This window comes from Schistocerca serialis, chromosome 1 (genome assembly GCF_023864345.2).
Source record: "Schistocerca serialis cubense isolate TAMUIC-IGC-003099 chromosome 1, iqSchSeri2.2, whole genome shotgun sequence".
In the NCBI taxonomy this organism is placed as follows: Eukaryota; Metazoa; Arthropoda; class Insecta; order Orthoptera; family Acrididae; genus Schistocerca; species Schistocerca serialis.
The window spans coordinates 758,320,875-758,339,821 of NC_064638.1; the positions used below are offsets into that span (position 1 = coordinate 758,320,875).

Here is an 18,947-nt window from a genome sequence, read left to right on the forward strand (position 1 = left end):
ACGGTAACAACTTTTACTGCAGTGAATGTCGCGACTGTCAAAAAGCTGAACTTTTTTGTGTCGTGACAAAAGTTGCGTCTCATAGGTTGCGCCACTAAAAAACGGGGAGTTCATGCTTGCAGCTGCAGTATGCTACTAGCCGTAGAGACACTTTTGTTGCGCGTGTGAACTCGAACGAACCTTTTGATTTGTTTGTCATAGTTCAGCACGGCAAAGATTGGAGCCTGTGTTGTCTGTGTATATCTATGCTGTAAGGGAAAAAAACTGATCTTTTGACTTGTGTTTCTAAGTTCAGCACGACAAAGATGTGTTCTGTGTATATCAACGAGTTAAAATTTTAACTCGTTGGTGTATATCTATGCTGTGTGGGGAAAAAAACTGCTTGCAGATTATACACTTTGCAGAACTGCCAGTGCAAGTGAATGTTTACAAACAATGCAACAAGATGTTACCAGGTTTGGTTAGTGTGAGAATAAGCAGACTATTTTATAAATCAGCACGGTCATTTGTATGTGCTAGGATTGGAGTCCCTGTAGGCTATGGACAGACACGAATTAATATAGTAGGCACATTGCCACAAATCGAAATACAGGCGCACAGGTTCAAGTACACGAAAAAACGAGAGAGTACCGAAGTGAGTAGAAGCACACGGCAAAGCTATTCCATAAATAATTTACATCAAAGTAAGATTTGACTAATTCGTGATTAAAATTCTGTAATAACACGTCTTATTGTTCGTAGGAAGACGAAGACGATGATATTGACAGTGTATCAGAAGTTTTAGACCCTTTGGATAAAAGCATAAGCACTAAGAAGTGTAATGTCACTTCGCTGCGTGTTGACCTGATTATAAAGGCTGGCATGGGAATGGCACGAAAGTCAGTGAGTTGGTGATACCGGTGTGTGATTTTGGTCAACTGCCGTATTGTTTTAATGCATAATGTTCTCTCATTTGCAGCAAGGTAGAAACAGCCTTTTATGAAAGTCGAATACGAGTAAATGGGAAGAAGATACTTAAGAAAAGTGTACATGTAAGTTCAGCATGACCTACTGGAAATAATCGTACCAGAATTCACTATGATATGATGCAACAATGGTTTAATTTAGTGTTTTTGAGGAGGGGTTTGTGGATAGATTTATCATTAGAAGAATAAAGCAAATGCCCATTTGTATAAGTTTATGTATTGTATTGTCCATACTCCTACTCAGGTTCATGCTTTTAGGTGCCTCCCCCAAAACCATTCTAGAGATTTTTGTAATTTCTTGTGTTATGTTCATTTTTCACCTAAATTTTTCACACGCAGTGCGAGGTAGGTGCACAATCCTGTGTACAAGACAACAGTCTTAAATATGTAGTGCCACTTGTGTGCTAAGATACTACTTTGAACCTGTTAAGATTTGCCATTGACAGATATGTCAAATAATAATCAGGACTGGTTAGGAAGAGTTCATTTGTTCTGAATGTTTAATAGAATGTAGATTGGATTTTATATATTTGTTGTATATATTACATATTGAATTACATAAAATACACTACATAATAGAGTAATATTCTTTATCTGATCTGCACTATATGTTGAGGGTTTACTCAGCCATCTTCATGCTTCAACAAAAACAGGAACACAGGATAAAGTATTTTGCACCGGGAAGACAAAAGTTGATGAAAATCAGAGGATAGGGTGTAACCTCACATTCAGTGTACATTACCAACAGAATCACAAAATAAGTTCTTTCTCGACTTGATGTGATTTATTTATCCAGGATTGTCTCACATTGATATAGGACTTGTCATAATAAAATGAAAATAAGTAGCTCAAAATGTACATACACATGAATACATTTCAATTGTAAGAAACCATCTAAAAAGCTGTGGCTTGCCAAAGGGACAAAAATATCTTGTAAATGGAAAGGGAAATGTATCTTGTAGGTAGAAGGAGTAATGATCCAGAAAAAAATCAGACATTATAAAAACTACTGCAGTGTATTAAGAAAAGTTATTAAAAAAGTCCTGAGGTATGTGCATTATCATTATGTCTGAGATTAGCACCTCTGATAATAAAATTAAAATAATTTGGAATATTGTTAAAAGGGAAACAGGACAACCGAGAGCACTGGAAGACAATATTTCTATCAAATTTAATGAAAAGCCAGAAGCACAAGATATTTTTTAAGTGTAGTTGAGAAAAGAGGATCCAACTGTTCATTGGAAAATACAAAGCTGTGTATGGAAGAGGCAATACCTATACAATTTGACAAAACTGAAATTCAGCCCACCTCTCTTACTGAAATTAGGAAAATAATAAATTCATTCAAAAGCAAAAGCTTCCATGGAATTGATGGCATTTCCAACAGAGTACTAAAAGCTTGTTACCAAGTAGGATTCTAAGCCACAAATGTAGTAGCTTACTGAAACAGGGCATTTTTCTGGATAGACTGAAATATGCTATTGGTAAACCATTGTTTAAAAAGGGGGATAGATCTGTTGCTAACAACTACTCACTTCCGCCATCTTATCCAAATTCTTGAAAAAGTAACACATTCAAGAGCAGCTTCAAAAAAATGAAGTGCTAACAAAGTGTTGTTTGGTTTTCAGAAGGGCTTTTCAAGAGAAAATACTGTATGTGCTTTCACTGATCAAATATTAAATTCTCTGAGTAACTGAACGTCACACATTGGGATTTTTTATGCTCTCTCAAAGGCTTTTGACTGTCCGAGTCATGATATTCTTCTAGGTGAACATAAGTATTGTGGAATGAGTGGGACAGTGCACAAACGGTTCAATTAATATTTAACTGGAAGGTTACAGAAGGTTGAAGTTAACAGTACAAATAGTCTGCAAAAATAGGCAGAATCCTCTAACTAGGGAGATATCAAGAACAATATGCCACAGGGTTCCGTCTTGGATCCCTTACTGTTCTGAAAATATATTAATGATATGCCACACAGTGCTCATGAGAATGCAAAGCTAGTTCTTTTGCTGATGATACAAGTATAGTAATCACACCCAACAAACAAGAATTAGATGAGTAAATTGTAAAAAATGTCTTTCAGAAAATTATTAAGTGGTTCTCTAGAAACGTAGTTTCACTAAATTTTGAGAAAATCTACTATATATAGTTCTGTACAGTAAATGACATAACACCATTGATAAATATAGAATTTGAACTGAAGTTTGCTAAGGCAGAATACTCCAAATTTCTGAGTGTGTGCATGGATGAGAAATTGAATTAGAAGAAACACATTGATGATCTGCTGAAACATTTGAGTTCAACTACTTATGGTAGTAGAGTTTAATATTTTGGGGTAATTCATCAATAAGAGAAAAAATATTCATTGTACAAAAGCACATAATCAGAATAATAACTGAAGTCCACCCAAGATCACTTTGCAGACATTTATTTCAGAAACTGGGGACATTCACAGTACCTTTACAATACGTCACTATGTGCTCAAAAGTATCTGGACACCTGGCTGAAAATGACTTATAAGTTTGTGGCACCCTCTATTGGTAATGGTGGAATTCAATATGGTGTTGGCCCACCCTTAGCCTCGATGACAGCTTCCCCTCTCAGGGGCATACATTCAATCAGGTGCTGGAAAGTTTCTTGGGGAATGGCAGCCCATTATTCACGGAGTGCTGCACTGAGGAGAGGTATCGATGTCAGTTGGTGAGACCTGGCTCAAAGTTGGTGTTCCAAAACATCCCAAAGGTGTTCAATAGGATTCAGGTCAGGACTCTGTGCAGGCCAGTCCATTACAGGGATGTTATTGTCGTGTAACCATTCCACCAGAGGCCATGCATTATGAACAGGTACTCGATTGTGTTGAAAGATGCAGTCACCATCCCCGAATTGCTCTTCAACAGTGGGAAGAAAGAAGGTGCTTAAAACATTAATGTAGGCATGTGCTGTGGTAAAACAACAAGGGGTGCAAGTCCCCTCCATGAAAAACACGAACACATCATAACACCACTGCCTCCGAATTTTACTGTTGGCACTACACACTCTGACAGATGACTTTCACTGGGCACTCACCATACCCACACCCTGCCATTGGATCACCACATTGTGCACCGTGATTCATCACTCTGTACAACATTTTTCCATTGTTCAGTCTTCCAATGTTTATGCTCCTTACACCAAGTGAGGTGTCATTTGGCATTTACTAGCCTGATGTGTGGCTTATGGACAGCCGCTCTACCATAAAATCCAAGTTTTCTCACCTCCCACCTGTCATAGTACTTGCAGTGGATTTTGATGCAGTGTGTAATTCCTGTGTGATGGTGTGGATAGATGTCTGCCTATTACATTTTAAGACCCTCTTCAGCTGTCGGTGGCTTTGTCAGTCAACAGACGAGCTCGACCTGTACTCTTTCGTGCTGCACGCGTCCCTTCACATTTCCACTTCACTGTCACATCGGAAACAGTCAACCTAGGGATGTTTAGGAGTGTGGAAATCTCGCATACAGACGTATTACACAAGTGACACCCAATCACTTGGCCACGTCTGAAGTCATGAGTTCTGCTGAGTGCCCCATTCTGCTCTCTCACAAACAATGTCTAATGACTACCGAGTCGCTGATATGGAGTATCTGGCTGTAGGTGGAAGTACAATGCACCTAATATGAAAAACTTTTGTTTTTGGTGGTAGTATATGTTCACTTATAAAATTTGTTATTAATAACCCATCCAATTCAAAAATAATAGCAATGTACATAGCTACAACATCAGAAGAAAGGATTATCTTCATATTTTGGGTTAAATCTGACTTTGTCACAGATAGGGGTGAATTATGTTGCCACAAAAGTCTTAGGTCATTTACCAAACAGCATCAAATGCCTGACAAATAGCCAGTCAGCATTTTAAAACAAATTAAAAGAATTTCTGAATGACAACTCCTCCTACTCAACAGATGAATTTTTAGATATGAAGTTGCTGGATTGAGACATGAACTTGGGACCTCTCCTTTTCACGGGCAAGTGCTCTACCAACTGAGCTACCCAAGCACGAGTCATGACCCATCCTGAGAGCCTGGGTAGCTCAGTTTAGAGCACTTGCCCTGAGAAGGGAAAGGTCCTGAGTTTGAGTCTCGGTATGACACACAGTTTTAATCTGGCAGGAAGTTTCATATCAGCGCACACTCCACTGCAGAGTGAAAATTTCATTCTGGAGACATGCTCCAGAATGTGACTAAGCCATGTCTCTGCAGTGTCCTTTCTTCCTGGAGTGCTAGTTCTGTAAGATTTGCAGGTGAGCTGTGAAGTTTGGAAGGTAGGGGGTGGAAGTAAAGCTGTGAGAATGGGTTGTAAGTCTTGTTTGGGTAGCCCCGTTGGTAGAGCACTTGCCCACAAATGTCGTATTCTATGGAACAACTTTTAATGTAATGTAGCATAAATATTTTTTGTGAAGATAGGACAAGTGATCAGTGGTGGCCTTGCTGAAAGAACCATCCTGGCATCTGCCGGAAATTATTTAGAAAAACCTAAATCAGGATGGCTGGACACAGCAAAATCCATCATCACGAATATGAGGTCAGTGTCTTAACAATCACACTGCCTCATTTGCTTGGTCACTATTGTACAAAGTTCTTTGATTTAACAAAATTTGCACCAGATAACTTATATTATAAAACATAGTTTTGCACTGCCTCGCTGTACACGCGAAGGACACCTGCTGGTGACTCCTCAACCACAAATATGCTGCTGTGCAACTTGCACTTCCCAGTCTATATGGAAAGTTAGGCCCATTAACATGGATGTCTTTATGTCCTCCCCCTTAGTCTACCTGAAAAACTGAATCAGCATTTGCACATGATGAGTAAGATGTTGAGCTCAGGAAAGAGATAAGACATTGCTGTTACACTCTATAGACCACGAATACATGATTTTTCTTGTAAAAGTGTTAGGCCTACACTGTGATCACATATTGTAATATGTTATAATTGTCACATTTCATTATTAATTACTCCCATGAGTCCAGTAAGTACTCCTTTAATTGTGTAGTATACATTACTTATGAAGAATGTTTTAGCTGCCTCTTTAAAAACTGCTTTGAGTAATCTTTTTCATCTCCATGGCCATATTATTATACAAGTTTATTCCCCGATAGAAAATGATGTTTTGAATTTTTGTTTGTTTTTCCTTCCCAATATCTATGGCATGTGTCAGTTTGTCTTCCCTTACAAACAAAATTATTTTTGAAGTGGAATTTTATGTGCGTATACAATAGATTTGCCCCAGGTTAGTCTAATGTGATACTTATTTTATCAGTTTGTATTAACAGGGACAGTAAAACCTGAAGAATAACCAGTAGTCCAGCAGTGACAGCACTGTTGTGGCTTGCACTATCTGCTAAAGCCGTGTGACAGCACTGCTCAGTACTGGTTTTTTTAAAGGTTTACTGTCCTTGTTAATACATTTAAAAAAAATCGCATTAGACTAATCTGGGACTGCTCTATCATATGAGCATGTAACATTCTGCTTCAAAAAATTTTGTTTGTAACGGGAAACAAACTGAGACTTTCCATCTACACTGGGTCTCGCAAGAGAGATGCGATAAGCAGCATTTGTTTGGGCTGACTCCAGCTACACATTTCAAAAACAAATGAAATGAGTCTACACTTACTTACAATAGTCCACAGTAGCCTATGGTACTTCTGCAACTCTAGTGCTGTGAATGTTTTTGTTTACTTATGGAAGCTAGTGAAACCACCATAAAGACTTACTCTGTAATGTATGTTTGTAGGCTACAATTGTTAAATACTTTATTCCTTTTTGAGCTCACTCTATTCTCTAATGTTATGAAAATTTGCAACACTATTCACTTTGATACCACAGGTTAGGAACATGAAAAATATTTAATGATCAGAAATACAGAACTTTGTCTGTCACTTTGAGCATTCAGTATTGAGGGAGGCCCATGCACTAATCAGTCTCCAAGTACTGCAATAGGGATTTGTAAGATTCTCAAGTGGCCGACCAGGTCATGTCAGCCTGGTCATGTCATAGTTATTCCATGATATTTCGGCAAACAGACTTGTTGCCATCATCAGATGGTTCCTGATGACTACTGCTCTGCTCCTTTCATTGTCCTACACGAAGGGCGTTTGAAAAGTCCGTGTAAAAATAAAAACGACCGTATTTACTTGAATCTAAGCCGCACTTTTTTCCGGTTTTTGTAATCCAAAAAACCGCCTGCGGCTTAGAATCGAGTGCAAAGCAAGCGGAAGTTCTTAAAAATGTCGGTGGGTGCCGCCACAACTTAGTTCTGCCGTCGAATATATGTAGCACTACACAGCCATGCTTTGTAGGCACAAAGATAAATACTGACGCCAAAACCTCTGCGTCAGTAAATAAATTTAAAAAAAAAAGGTGGAAGACAAGGTTTTTTTCTCCGCGCCGAGTTTCGACCACTGCATTTTCATACATTATCCAACGAAGTAAATACAAATTCCGTATTGTTCATCTTCGAATGTAGCAGCATTTCAATGTACTACGAAAACCCGACTGGCAAGAATGTTTAGGATGTTTGTCAATATGGCCGACTCTACGTTCTGAATTTTTTCCTATCTGTGAGAAGAGATGGTTGCTAATAGGAACTTTTATAACTTGTGAATCACATGCTGTATTCTCATCACCATAAGAATAATACGAATATAAGCATTTTGCCATGTATTGTTTCGTGTTTGCTGCTATCTCATTTAAATCCTGTCTGCGTAATAAACCACAAAACTAGAGTGAGAGAACAGCAAACACGGAAGAATATACATATTATGTCATGTTTATATTCGTATTATTCTTATGCTAAACAGTGATACAGTCAGAAATGAAGCACAAGTCACTAGATTTTTAAATCTAAAATGACTCTAATTTCTGTGCAGAATGTAATGTACTAAAGAGGCGTCTGCAAAGATTTTCAAATGAAGAAAAATTTTCGCTAAACTCTCATTCACAACATCTTCTATCACAAGCAGTCTATTATTTGGTTCTTGTTGATTATTATCAAAGAAAGCAGCAGTGTAAGTAACAACAAATAGCAGTCTCTTGCCATTGTTTCGCTAATGAGACGATTCCTCTTTTTCTTTTTTTTTTAAAAAATTGGAAGCGGCGGTAGCGCGCACAAAAGCAAGACATGCCGCGAGCGGCAACAGGTCGTAAACACTCATTATCAAAATGCGACAAACAATGCATGACATAGTACAATAATGCATTTTCAGCTTAGAGTGACGTTAACACCTATAACAAAGAGAACGGCACTTATCAGATCAAAGAAAAACAAGCAATCAATTCAAACCAGACGAAGCACGTGAAAAAGGAAGGGTTGTTGTTGTTGTTGTTGTTGTTGTTGTGGTCTTCAGTCCTGAGACTGGTTTGATGCAGCTCTCCATGCTACTCTATCCTGTGCAAGCTTCTTCATCTCCCAGTACCTACTGCAACCTACATCCTTCTGAATCTGCTTAGTGTATTCATCTCTTGGTCTCCCTCTACGATTTTTACCCTCCACGCTGCCCTCCAATACTAAATTGGTGATCCCTTGGTGCCTCAAAACATGTCCTACCAACCGATCCCTTCTTCTAGTCAAGTTGTGCCACAAACTTCTCTTCTCCCCAATCCTATTCAATACCTCCTCATTAGTTACGTGATCTACCCACCTTATCTTCAGCATTCTTCTGTAGCACCACATTTCGAAAGCTTCTATTCTCTTCTTGTCCAAACTAGTTATCGTCCGTGTTTCACTTCCATACATGGCTACACTCCATACAAATACTTTCAGAAACGACTTCCTGCCACTTAAATCTATACTCGATGTTAACAAATTTCTCTTCTTCAGAAACGCTTTCCTTGCCATTGCCATCCTCTCTACTTCGACCATCATCAGTTATTTTACTCCCTAAATAGCAAAACTCCTTTACTACTTTAAGTGTCTCATTTCCTAATCTAATTCCCTCAGCATCACCCGATTTAATTTGACTACATTCCATAATCCTCGTTTTGCTTTTGTTGATGTTCGTCTTAAAAGGTACCCGTATAAATACGGACGGAGTGACTGACGCATAGCAATGGCTACCTGGTAAAGCTTAACTGCTAAGCTTACGACTCGAACCAAACTACTGTAGCTGTATCGTCATTCATTCGACCTAAATTGTCTCATATTACAGTGGACCAACTTTGTTTCGATTTGGAGATGCAGCCTAAAACTTTTCTCTCCCCTTGAATTTCGAGTCTCAAATTTCAGGTGCGGCTTAGTTTCGGGAAATTTTTTTTCCTTGATTTCGAGTCTCATTTTTCAGGTGCGGCTTAGATTCCAGTGCGGCTTAGACTCGAGTAAATACGGTACTCACGTGTTTGGGGTAAACCTTTTTTGTTTATCAACATAGTCTCCTTTTAGACTTACACACTTCGTCCAACACTGTTCTAATTTGTTGATCCCTTCCAAATAATCGGAATTGTCCAAGTTCTCAAAATAGCTATTAGTTGCTGCAATCACCTCCTTGTCTGAATAAAATCTTTGCCCTGCCAGCCATTTCTTCAAATTGAGGAACAAATAGCAGTCCAAGGGAGCAAAGTCTGGAGAATAGGGGGGGATGTGAAATGAGTTGGAATCCTATTTCAATTAATTTTGCGACCACTACTGCTGAGGTGTGTGCTGGTGCATTGTCGTGATGGAAAAGGACTTTTTTGCAGTTCAATCGCTGGCGTTTTTGTTGCAGCTCGGTTTTCAAACGGTCCAACAATGATGAATAATATGCACCTGTAATAGTTTTACTCTTTTCCTGATAGTTGATGAGGATTATCCCTTGCAAATCCCAAAAGACAGTCGCCATGACCTTTCCGGCTGAAGGAATGGTATTCACCTTTTTTGGTGCAGATTTTCCCTTGGTAACTTATTGCTTAGGTTGTTGTTTGGTCTCAGAAGTATAGTAATGTATCCAAGTTTCGTCCACAGTGACGAAACAATGCTTAAAGTCCTGCGGATTCTTCCTGAACAGCTGCAAACCATCCTTGCAACACTTCACATTATTCCGTTTTTAGTCAAGCATGAGTAACCACGGAACCCATCTTGCAGATAGCTTTCTCATATCCAAATGTTTATGCAAAATATTATGTACCCATTCATTCGAGATGCCTAGAGCACTAGCAATCTCACACACTTTAACTCTTCTAGAGTCGTAACCTCCACAGGGTGTCCAGAACGTTCAGCATCACTTGTGCCCATATGGCGACACTGAAAATTTTAAACCACTTATAAACTGTTCTAATCAAAGGTGCAGAATTACCATAATGTTTATCAAGCTTCTCTTTAGTCTCCTGAGGCGTTTTGCCTTTCATAAAGTAATGTTTAATCACCACACAAAATTCTTTTTCGTCCATTTTTACACAATCATTCGACTTGATTCACACGAATGCCAAACACAAAATATGGCTGAAACTTGGTGTGCATTCTTTCCGAAGATGCTACTAACCAAACATGACCTCAATACGTGCTGGTGGTGCCATCTCTCAGACTTTGCACGGACTTTTCAAACGCCCCTCATATGTGCTAGCCATTAACCCCCTCCACCACTCTGTCCTATTGCTAGCAGTGTGGCCACCACTGTGGATGGTGGCAGCGGTGGAAGTAGCAGCACCCAGCTGGTCTCTAGTGTCAATGCTATCACTGTCAGGTTCAGACCTCACTGTATAGGAACAGTTTTCTTTTTGTAGGCTCCATGCAAAGTACATCATCTGATTCAGTTGCAGGTCATTAGCTCTATTAACTATACCATCTTGGGCTCTTATTTCAGTGGCATCTAAATCATGCAGTGTCAATTGGAGGAAAATTGCCCAAGTATTTTGGTGTCTTTGTAGTCCAGTATGGCCAGTTTTTATACTAGTCAGCCAGCCATGACTGATCTAGTGGTCTGGCATGTTTCAGTATGGCATGCATCTTCACAGAATCTCTCTTCATACAGTTTCCCCACTGTATTGTTTGACATTCTGACCAGTGATTTGGTAATCTCCTGATTTAGAAAAGCCTACACCGTCCTTTACTGAGCTTACTAGTGTCGATGTTTTAGGGGATAGGCAAAATTCACATTTAATGTTATGTCATACCAAGATCTTGCCAGTTTTTCTGAAAGTATTGCCGACAAACAGGATGCACACTAGTGTATTGTGCTGTTCTTTTTCTTCAGGCTGAACACACTGCCCAAATGCATGTCTTATCTGCATGCTGCTGTACCGATTTCATTGGAATGTCTTCTCGAGGTGCTTCAGCTCTGTCCCTCAAACAAGGTGCATAAAATGTCTTCACATTGGAAGTCATGGTGACTACTGGAGGCATACAAGATACAGATCAGTGTGTGTGGGTTTTCTGCACACACTACTTCCTGGTTTGCCTTGTGATTTTTGTTTCACTAGGACATCAAGAAATGGAAGGGTGCCATCCTGTACCACCTCAATAGTAAATTGTATATTGGGGGGAAGCTTATTCAGATGATGAAGAAATTCACTTACACTGTCCTGCCCATCTGGCCAGGTGACAAATGTATCAGCCATATAATGATAGGAAGTGCAGCAGCCACACAGATAGCAAAAGGATCAGAGTGGTGGAGGGGTAATGGCCAGCATTTATAGGGTGCTGACAGGAGGCAAGCAGCAGTCATCGGGGACTGCCTGAAGATAGCAGCTAGTCTGTTTTCCAAAAAATCATGGAGTAATCATGACATGACTACAAAGATTTCTACAAGTTGGAAATATGTCAGGGAAACATCAGATCGCATATCAAATACCTTTATGGACAGGAAGTGTGAGATTCTGGACAAGCTGCAGAATATGGAGCATCTGCTCTGCTCACTCACATTCCTGCTTAGTTGCTGTATTTTGATACTATCTTTTGCCAAGATATCTCACGATGTAAGGACTGCAGCGGTAGTTTGCATCACAACATAAGCCAGCTTGGTGCTTGCTTCTGCCTGGATACCACCAGAAAAAAAAATTTTTAGAGGTCCATCTCACAATAGCTTCAGCTTTCTCTCCTATTTCATAGGAGTGGGTTGACTGTCACTTAGGTACAGGCAAACAGCAAATGAAGAAACTCTAGAATCAACAAACCTCAAAGCATTACAGAAAACCATGCAGGACTGCTTAAGAAACTGTGATCAGCTTTACAGGAAGAACAGTCAATGATGCAGCAATGTTGGTGCTAGAAAAAGGACTCAACTCCTATGTCACTACAAATTGTGGACATAATAAAAAGTGTGGAACGGGTAACTGATGCTCTGCCGACCAATGAGGCCAGAGTAGTATGCCGTAAAATGTGCCATACACTCACGAGTGCTGCACTACCGAAAAACAACATTTCAAATGCGGAAAGAGCAGCCATCCATGAGTAACATAACGATCCAGTGTTGGTTGCCCTGATTGCTGATAAAGGGAATGCTGTTATCACACAGAATATAGCCAGAAAATATATGGACTTCCCAATGACGTAGCAGATAGGAAGATAGAAGGTGATCCAACAAGTCGCCTCCAGAGAAAACCCATCAAACTTCTTCACTGTACCTTTGATGCAAAAACTGTTAAGAAAATTCAACCGCTAGCTGCTGTGTAGCCACGACTGTATGGGCTGCCAAAGTTCCATAAAGAGGGTACTCCATTGCACCCCATAGTTTGCAATATAGGAGCAGTGACATAAGGCTTGACAAAACACCTGACTGCCATTCTGAATCCATCTCTGGGGAAATTCGACTTCACATCTGCTGTTCCATTCATTTTGCACATCATCTAAAAGAACTTCCACTCAGTGATAGTGACCTGTTGGTGAGTTTTGATGTAGTGTCGCTCTTCATCAGGGTACCTCTGAAGGACTCCATGGAGGAGTAGTGGTAAAATTAGACACCAATCTGACAAGACTCTTAAAGTTTATGCTCACTTCAGTGTACTTCGTGATCAATGGAAATTATTATCAACAGATGGACAGCATCCTCATGAGATGCCCTGTTACTGGTTGTGGTGAATTTGTTCATGGAGGATTTCTAAGAGAAGGTCCACAGAACAAACCCAACAAAAACAAACTTGTTTCTATTGTCACTTGAATGACATGTTTGTTGTCTGGCTACATGGATGGGACACCTTAAATGAATTTCTCCATAACCTGGATTCACTGCACCCCAACATGCAGGTTACCGTGGTTGTGGAACAGGATGGTACCCTCCCATTTCTTGATGTCCTAGTGAAATGGAAACCACATGGCAAGCTGGGACACAGTGTGTACAGGAAACCCACACACACTGGTCTGTATCAGTGTGCCTCCAGTAGACACCATGACTCCCAGCATGAAGGCTTTTCATGCACACGTGTTCACAGGGCATGATCCACCTGTGACTCAGGCAGTCTTCCAACTGAGCTGAAGCACTTTGAGATGACATTCCAAAGAGATGGATACAGCATCAACCAGATAAGGCATCTGTTTAGAAAGTGCGTACCTAGACAAAAGCATGACATTATCACACTCAGTGAAGGATGATCGAGGCTTTCACAGACCAGGAGTCTACCAAATCCCTTGCCAGTGGGGCAAAGCATACAGTGGGGAAACTGTACACACAGTAGAAGAGAGGTGCCATGAACATAGATGCTGTATTAAATCGTGCCAGATCACCAAATCAGCTGTCAGCTCTCATAGTATAAAAACTGGCCATACCGATTGTGTGTTTAAAGAGGCCATTGAAATCAGGGTCCAAGATGGTCTAATTAATGCAAATAGTGTGCTGCAATTGAGTTGGGCATCAAATCCTGCACTGAGTGTAGAAAAAGAAAAGCATTCCTGTAGAATAAGGTCTATACCCGACAGTGGCAGCACAGACACTAAAGATCAAAGTTTGGAGCTGGGGGTCACCGTCACCACCACCACCACCACCACCACCACCACCACCACAGCAGCCATGTGGATAGCAATAGGAGTGGAATGGTGGAATCGGTAATGGCCAGCTTATATCCAATGGCAGGTGCAGAGCAGCAGGCATCAGGGACCACCTGAAGATGGCAACAAATGTGGTTGCTGAAAGATTGTGGGGTAATTACAATGTGACATAGCAAGACACCCAAGAATTCTAAAAGTTAGAAATATGCTGGGAAAATGTCTGACATGGAATCAAAGAGAAATTTACCTCAGTTACAACATATCGCCCCACTCTCACAGTTGGTGTAAGTATCCATGAAGCATCAGTAGCAGTTGGAGAAACAAGATGGACTACAGAGGTGGTGTGTGTCCATAATACGCAAACCACTGTGAAGTAGTGGTAAAATGTACCAGTGGCATCCTTGGAGGTAGGAAGGTCTTTTTGCTAAATACTACTGAAGAAGTTTACAGCATCAGCTTATTTGACAGAACAATTCTCCTTCCTCCAAAGTTCACCTCATAAGGCCAATACAGACAAAATAACTCCCTTATTTTGTCCGTATTGAAGCTTGTACAAAGCCATACAGACAATTTTTCCCCTTGCTCTTCCTAGAAGAGTGAAACAGGGAAGGAAAGGACTAGCAATTGTGCAAAGTGTAGGCTGCCATGTACTGTAGCTTTTGAAGCATGTAGATGTAGCATATAGCATATGCAGGTGATTTGTTGGGGGGGGGGGGGGGGGTCATTCAGCCAATACTAGTATCAAGCAACAGCAGAGAGGTGTGATGTAGGATACATAACATTGGTGTGTGGTGAAAAAATTCACTTTTGCTCCCAATAAAATATATTATTCAGTGCTAAAAGAGAATACTCCCCATAAATGCAGCAAAAAATTGGGAAGATGCTAACTTGACAAATAGTATATGAGTAGAATCTTTTTATTGGAGACCAGTCATCCAAAAGTTTCCAAATTACATTTTCAACATCTGATTGTAAGTACAGTTAAATGACAAAAAACTTATCATTTAGGAAATATCTAAATACTTGGACATACATTAAGATGATAAGAAATGCTCTAGTCCATCCATAACCTGACAGTACACAAAGCAACGAAAGTAATGCACAAACTGGCCCAAGCAGACACTTCCAAATTCAAACACTTGCACAATATCACACAAGGCAATTGTCTGCTACACTAATGAGCAAAACATTATGACTGCCTGCTGAAAAGGGTGTTGGTCCACCTTTGGAATGTAATGCAGTGACAGTTCTGAATGCCATGGATTTGGCAAGTCCTTGGTAGGTTTCTGGAGGCATGTGGCACTAGTTTTCTATGCACAGGTTACACAGTTCCAGTAAATTATTGGGCGAAGGTTTGTGAGCACAGAGCTGGCACCTGACGGCTTCCCAGATCAGTCAAATTTGGTGCTCAAACATCAGCATGAGTTCACTGTCATGACCATCAAATCATTGTAGCATGATTGTTGCCTTATGGTGTGTACAGTTTTATTGCTGCAAAATGTCATCAGTATCAGGGAGGACATCAAGAATGAAGGGATGTAGACGGTCAGCAACAATGTTCTCATAGTCAACAGCTCTCTAGTGTCTTCAATTACTGCCACAGGTTCCCAAAGCAAAATGCTGCATCCACAAGCCTTCGGCTGTGGTTTGGTGCATTTTGTGAGCAGCTGTTTGCCTGGATGACAAAGTACCTAGACATGACCCCTGAAATGGTGTAATAAGAAACATGTTTCATATGACCAGGCAATTCATTTTCAAGGATCAAAGGTCCGCTTTCAGTGATCCCATGCCCACCGCAATCGTAATTGACACTGTCATTGGGTCAGCATAGGAAGATGTAGGAATCTTGGCTGTAACCATCAGCTGCATCGTAGAAATATTGTACAATTTCTAAAACTTGTTAGATCACATATCAGAATTTTGTAAACATGTTTTACAATATTTATGACTTTAATATGACTCCTAAACAAGCAGTAATCTAATAATGTTTACATTCAAACATTTGACAGTCATTTTGAATAGACTACTTACTCACATCCTTTTTGTTTGTTCACAGTGATCAGCAGTATGAGCTCCCGAAATATAGTGCATACATTGCTGTAAATCCCATTATTTTGTAGATGTATACACTTCTCTTCACATTGTTAACGGCACACAATGAACAATACCAGCAGTTTGTACTTTTTGTTGCAGGTAAATGTTGGTGATGAGATTGATATAATACGTGGACCAAGTTCTTCAAATCCAGATTTTCTGGTTGTAACTCGGATTGAGTTACTGTCAGCAGCTCCAAAGGACGATTCTGTTGTCGTGCATTTGAAACGTCATAAGAATTTAGTAGTTGAAAATTATGATGAACCGTGGAGAGGTTCATTGGCCTGAGCATCAATTTGTTCAATACAGAAATGTTTTTGTAACATTTTACTAAATATGATTGTTAGATTTTCACTGTTTTCATGAAATAAAATATGTTTTTTCCTGACCTTTCTTTTATAATTCCTTATTCCTAATCATGACTCTAAACTTGAAAATAGGGCACGGTTTGTAACACATGTACTTCTTAAGTAATTGCATAATGTCATATGAGGCTTCATTTAATGCAAAATACTATAGGTGATACATAACTGACACTTAACCACAGGTGAGGTACAGATATTGGGCTAAGGCCATAATCTGCCTGTCAGTACAGGCTTTGGCTCACCAGGCCACCAGCTGTAAAATAATATTGCTATAACTGTTTCAGTTCAGTACTCTCTCCCAATATTAAATTTGTGAAAGAAATTAATCAGTGTAACATTTTGTTATTATTTTTAATGGGGGACTGCAAGATCCATTTGTGTATTGCACGAAAAATTTACAAAATTGTGAATGGTTTAGATTGATTTTAACTGGATAGTACCAGTTGCAAGGGTTATCCACATCATCAGATTCTCATAAATGGAATATTCTCCAACAAATTGTCGAAATCCACACTTGACTGAGACCAACTCTGCACTGCACTAGCAAAAAAAGTATGGTGTAATGAACTCTTAAAGTGGCTTTATGTGAAATTGAAGTACACAGTACAAAATCTGCCATAAGGACTTATCTGTCTGACCAACTCTGATTCAGCCTTTGCTTGATGCTACTTGTAACAGTTGAGTGATCTTTTATCTGTTTTCCATTTTCATTTCTCCACTAGAAATAGTCAGCTTCAGTGAACTATACAATTATCACATTGTTGATAATGGCAGAAAGTGTTGTTTCTATACCATTTCACTACTAGGGGGCAAAGACGTATGTATCACCCAATTTTCTTATAAAACTGAACACTGACAAAGAAACAATATATATCCAGTCAATGTATTGCTTGCTCATATCTTAATCATTCAGTCTGCTTTATTAATCATCACTCGGTTCTCAGCATTCCTATGTTATTAGTCTCCACCCACTTAATATCCTTGTAAAATGCACCCTGAGTTAGGGTTTTGCTCACAAAGTTAATCTGTATAAGCTATGAAAGGAATCTGTAGATACTTTCATAGATAACAGGAAAAAATATTACTCAGTACATATTGTCTCTTTCTTTCTTCCTTTACTGTATAGACAAACTTAATCACTAGCAAGTTCTTTGGACAGAATAGTAGTCACCCTTTAAAAGAGCACACTGGTTACTTTGGAGCCCTGTTCATGGTGCAGGACTGGTATTAGGTAGCTATGTGAACCCCTACCACTGATGCAAGTCAGGGCAGTGAAGTGTTGTTTACGATATTTGGTTGCGTGGAGTCAGGGCAGTAAGATGGGCTGCCATGGACTAACAACAGAAATGATCTATTGTGTTTATCTGCGTCCATGACTACACTGAGAAGAAAGTTATCCAATTTGTTGATGTATGAATGAAATTCATTTCTACAAGGAAGAGAGTATGACTCACAGCCATATGGAATAGTGAAAGAACAGTAGTCATAAAAAGGTCCTAACCTATCAGAGACAGATGTCATTCCTTATCAGTTACAATGTTTCAGGTCTAACAGGAATTGCTGTTCTGTGTGAATGTAGGTCTGTCTTGGCCAGTTTTTAGATAACATTGTGATTGACATTTGGAGTCAGATACTTTACAAGTGGCTATTGCTCACAGTGGCACATGGAGCTGCACAAGTGTAAAGGGTCAAGCATCACACAAACTGGATGGCAGCTTAGGGGAGAGTTGCAGTGTGGTCCAACAACTGCAGTTTTGTGTCTTTTACAGATGATGCAAAGCACTGAGTGCTGTGACAGACCAGTGTGTGTAGAGGGCATACTTTAGGTTGAAGATGCTTTTGTGATGCTTTTGGGGTTTTCTTTTCTTTTTTTTTTTTTTGTACAGTGACTTGGGCATAATCATTCAGGTTACTGTAAACATAAACTATCATGTAATTTCTTAGACTTTCCCGGTGATTTGATGACATCTCGTGGAAATCGGCTTTTCTGCCGGATATCAGAGTCTTCCAAACACGATATTTCGACGTCATTACTTGACGTCTTCATCAGGTGTTCCCTGAGACTGGCTGCTTGCTGGACTGGGTCGCATATTTATGCCTGCCCAGTGCCTTTTGTTCTGTTTGCCGTTCCCTAGTTGGTCCGCGCCCGCGAGTCACGCTATCCTGCAGCTCTAGGTGTTCCCATTCCGTCCACGCCCACTCTGGCCGCCTCCAACTGCGGTCTTGGCCTCCTGGTGTTGCCTTCTCGGTCTGCGCCCGTGAGTGGCGCTCTCCTGCCACTCTAGATGTTCCCTATTCCGTCCGCGTCCGCTCTGGCCGCCTCCGACTGCGGCTGAGGCTTCCTGGTGTTCCCTTCTTGGTTCGTGCCCGCAGTGTGCGGATGTCTGAGGCTCGTTGTTGGTGTTGGGAACATATTTTCTCCGGTATTGCTTCAGCAGTTCAAATGCCGGGTTCCATGCAGTGCTTAGCTGGTATCCTGGTCCTGGTTAATCAGGTTTTGTGCCATATTTATCTCTATAGATTCAGTGATGACACTTTCCCAGAACCTGGGGGTCTGGACCATGACCTTGGTGTTCTCATAATCCACGGA

The 18,947-nt window shown here is 40.1% G+C and overlaps 1 protein-coding gene across 1 annotated transcript; it reads left to right on the forward strand.

Annotated features, from left to right (window-relative positions):
- The first annotated feature begins 200 nt into the window (after window positions 1-200).
- LOC126482225 (mitochondrial transcription rescue factor 1) lies at window positions 201-16,380 on the forward strand. Its single transcript, XM_050106207.1, has 4 exons — window positions 201-634; window positions 742-878; window positions 959-1,031; window positions 16,092-16,380. The coding sequence occupies exons 1-4, from the start codon at window positions 359-361 to the stop codon at window positions 16,278-16,280; spliced, it is 675 nt and encodes a 224-aa protein (XP_049962164.1). The 5' UTR covers window positions 201-358; the 3' UTR covers window positions 16,281-16,380.
- Window positions 16,381-18,947: the final 2,567 nt, after the last annotated feature.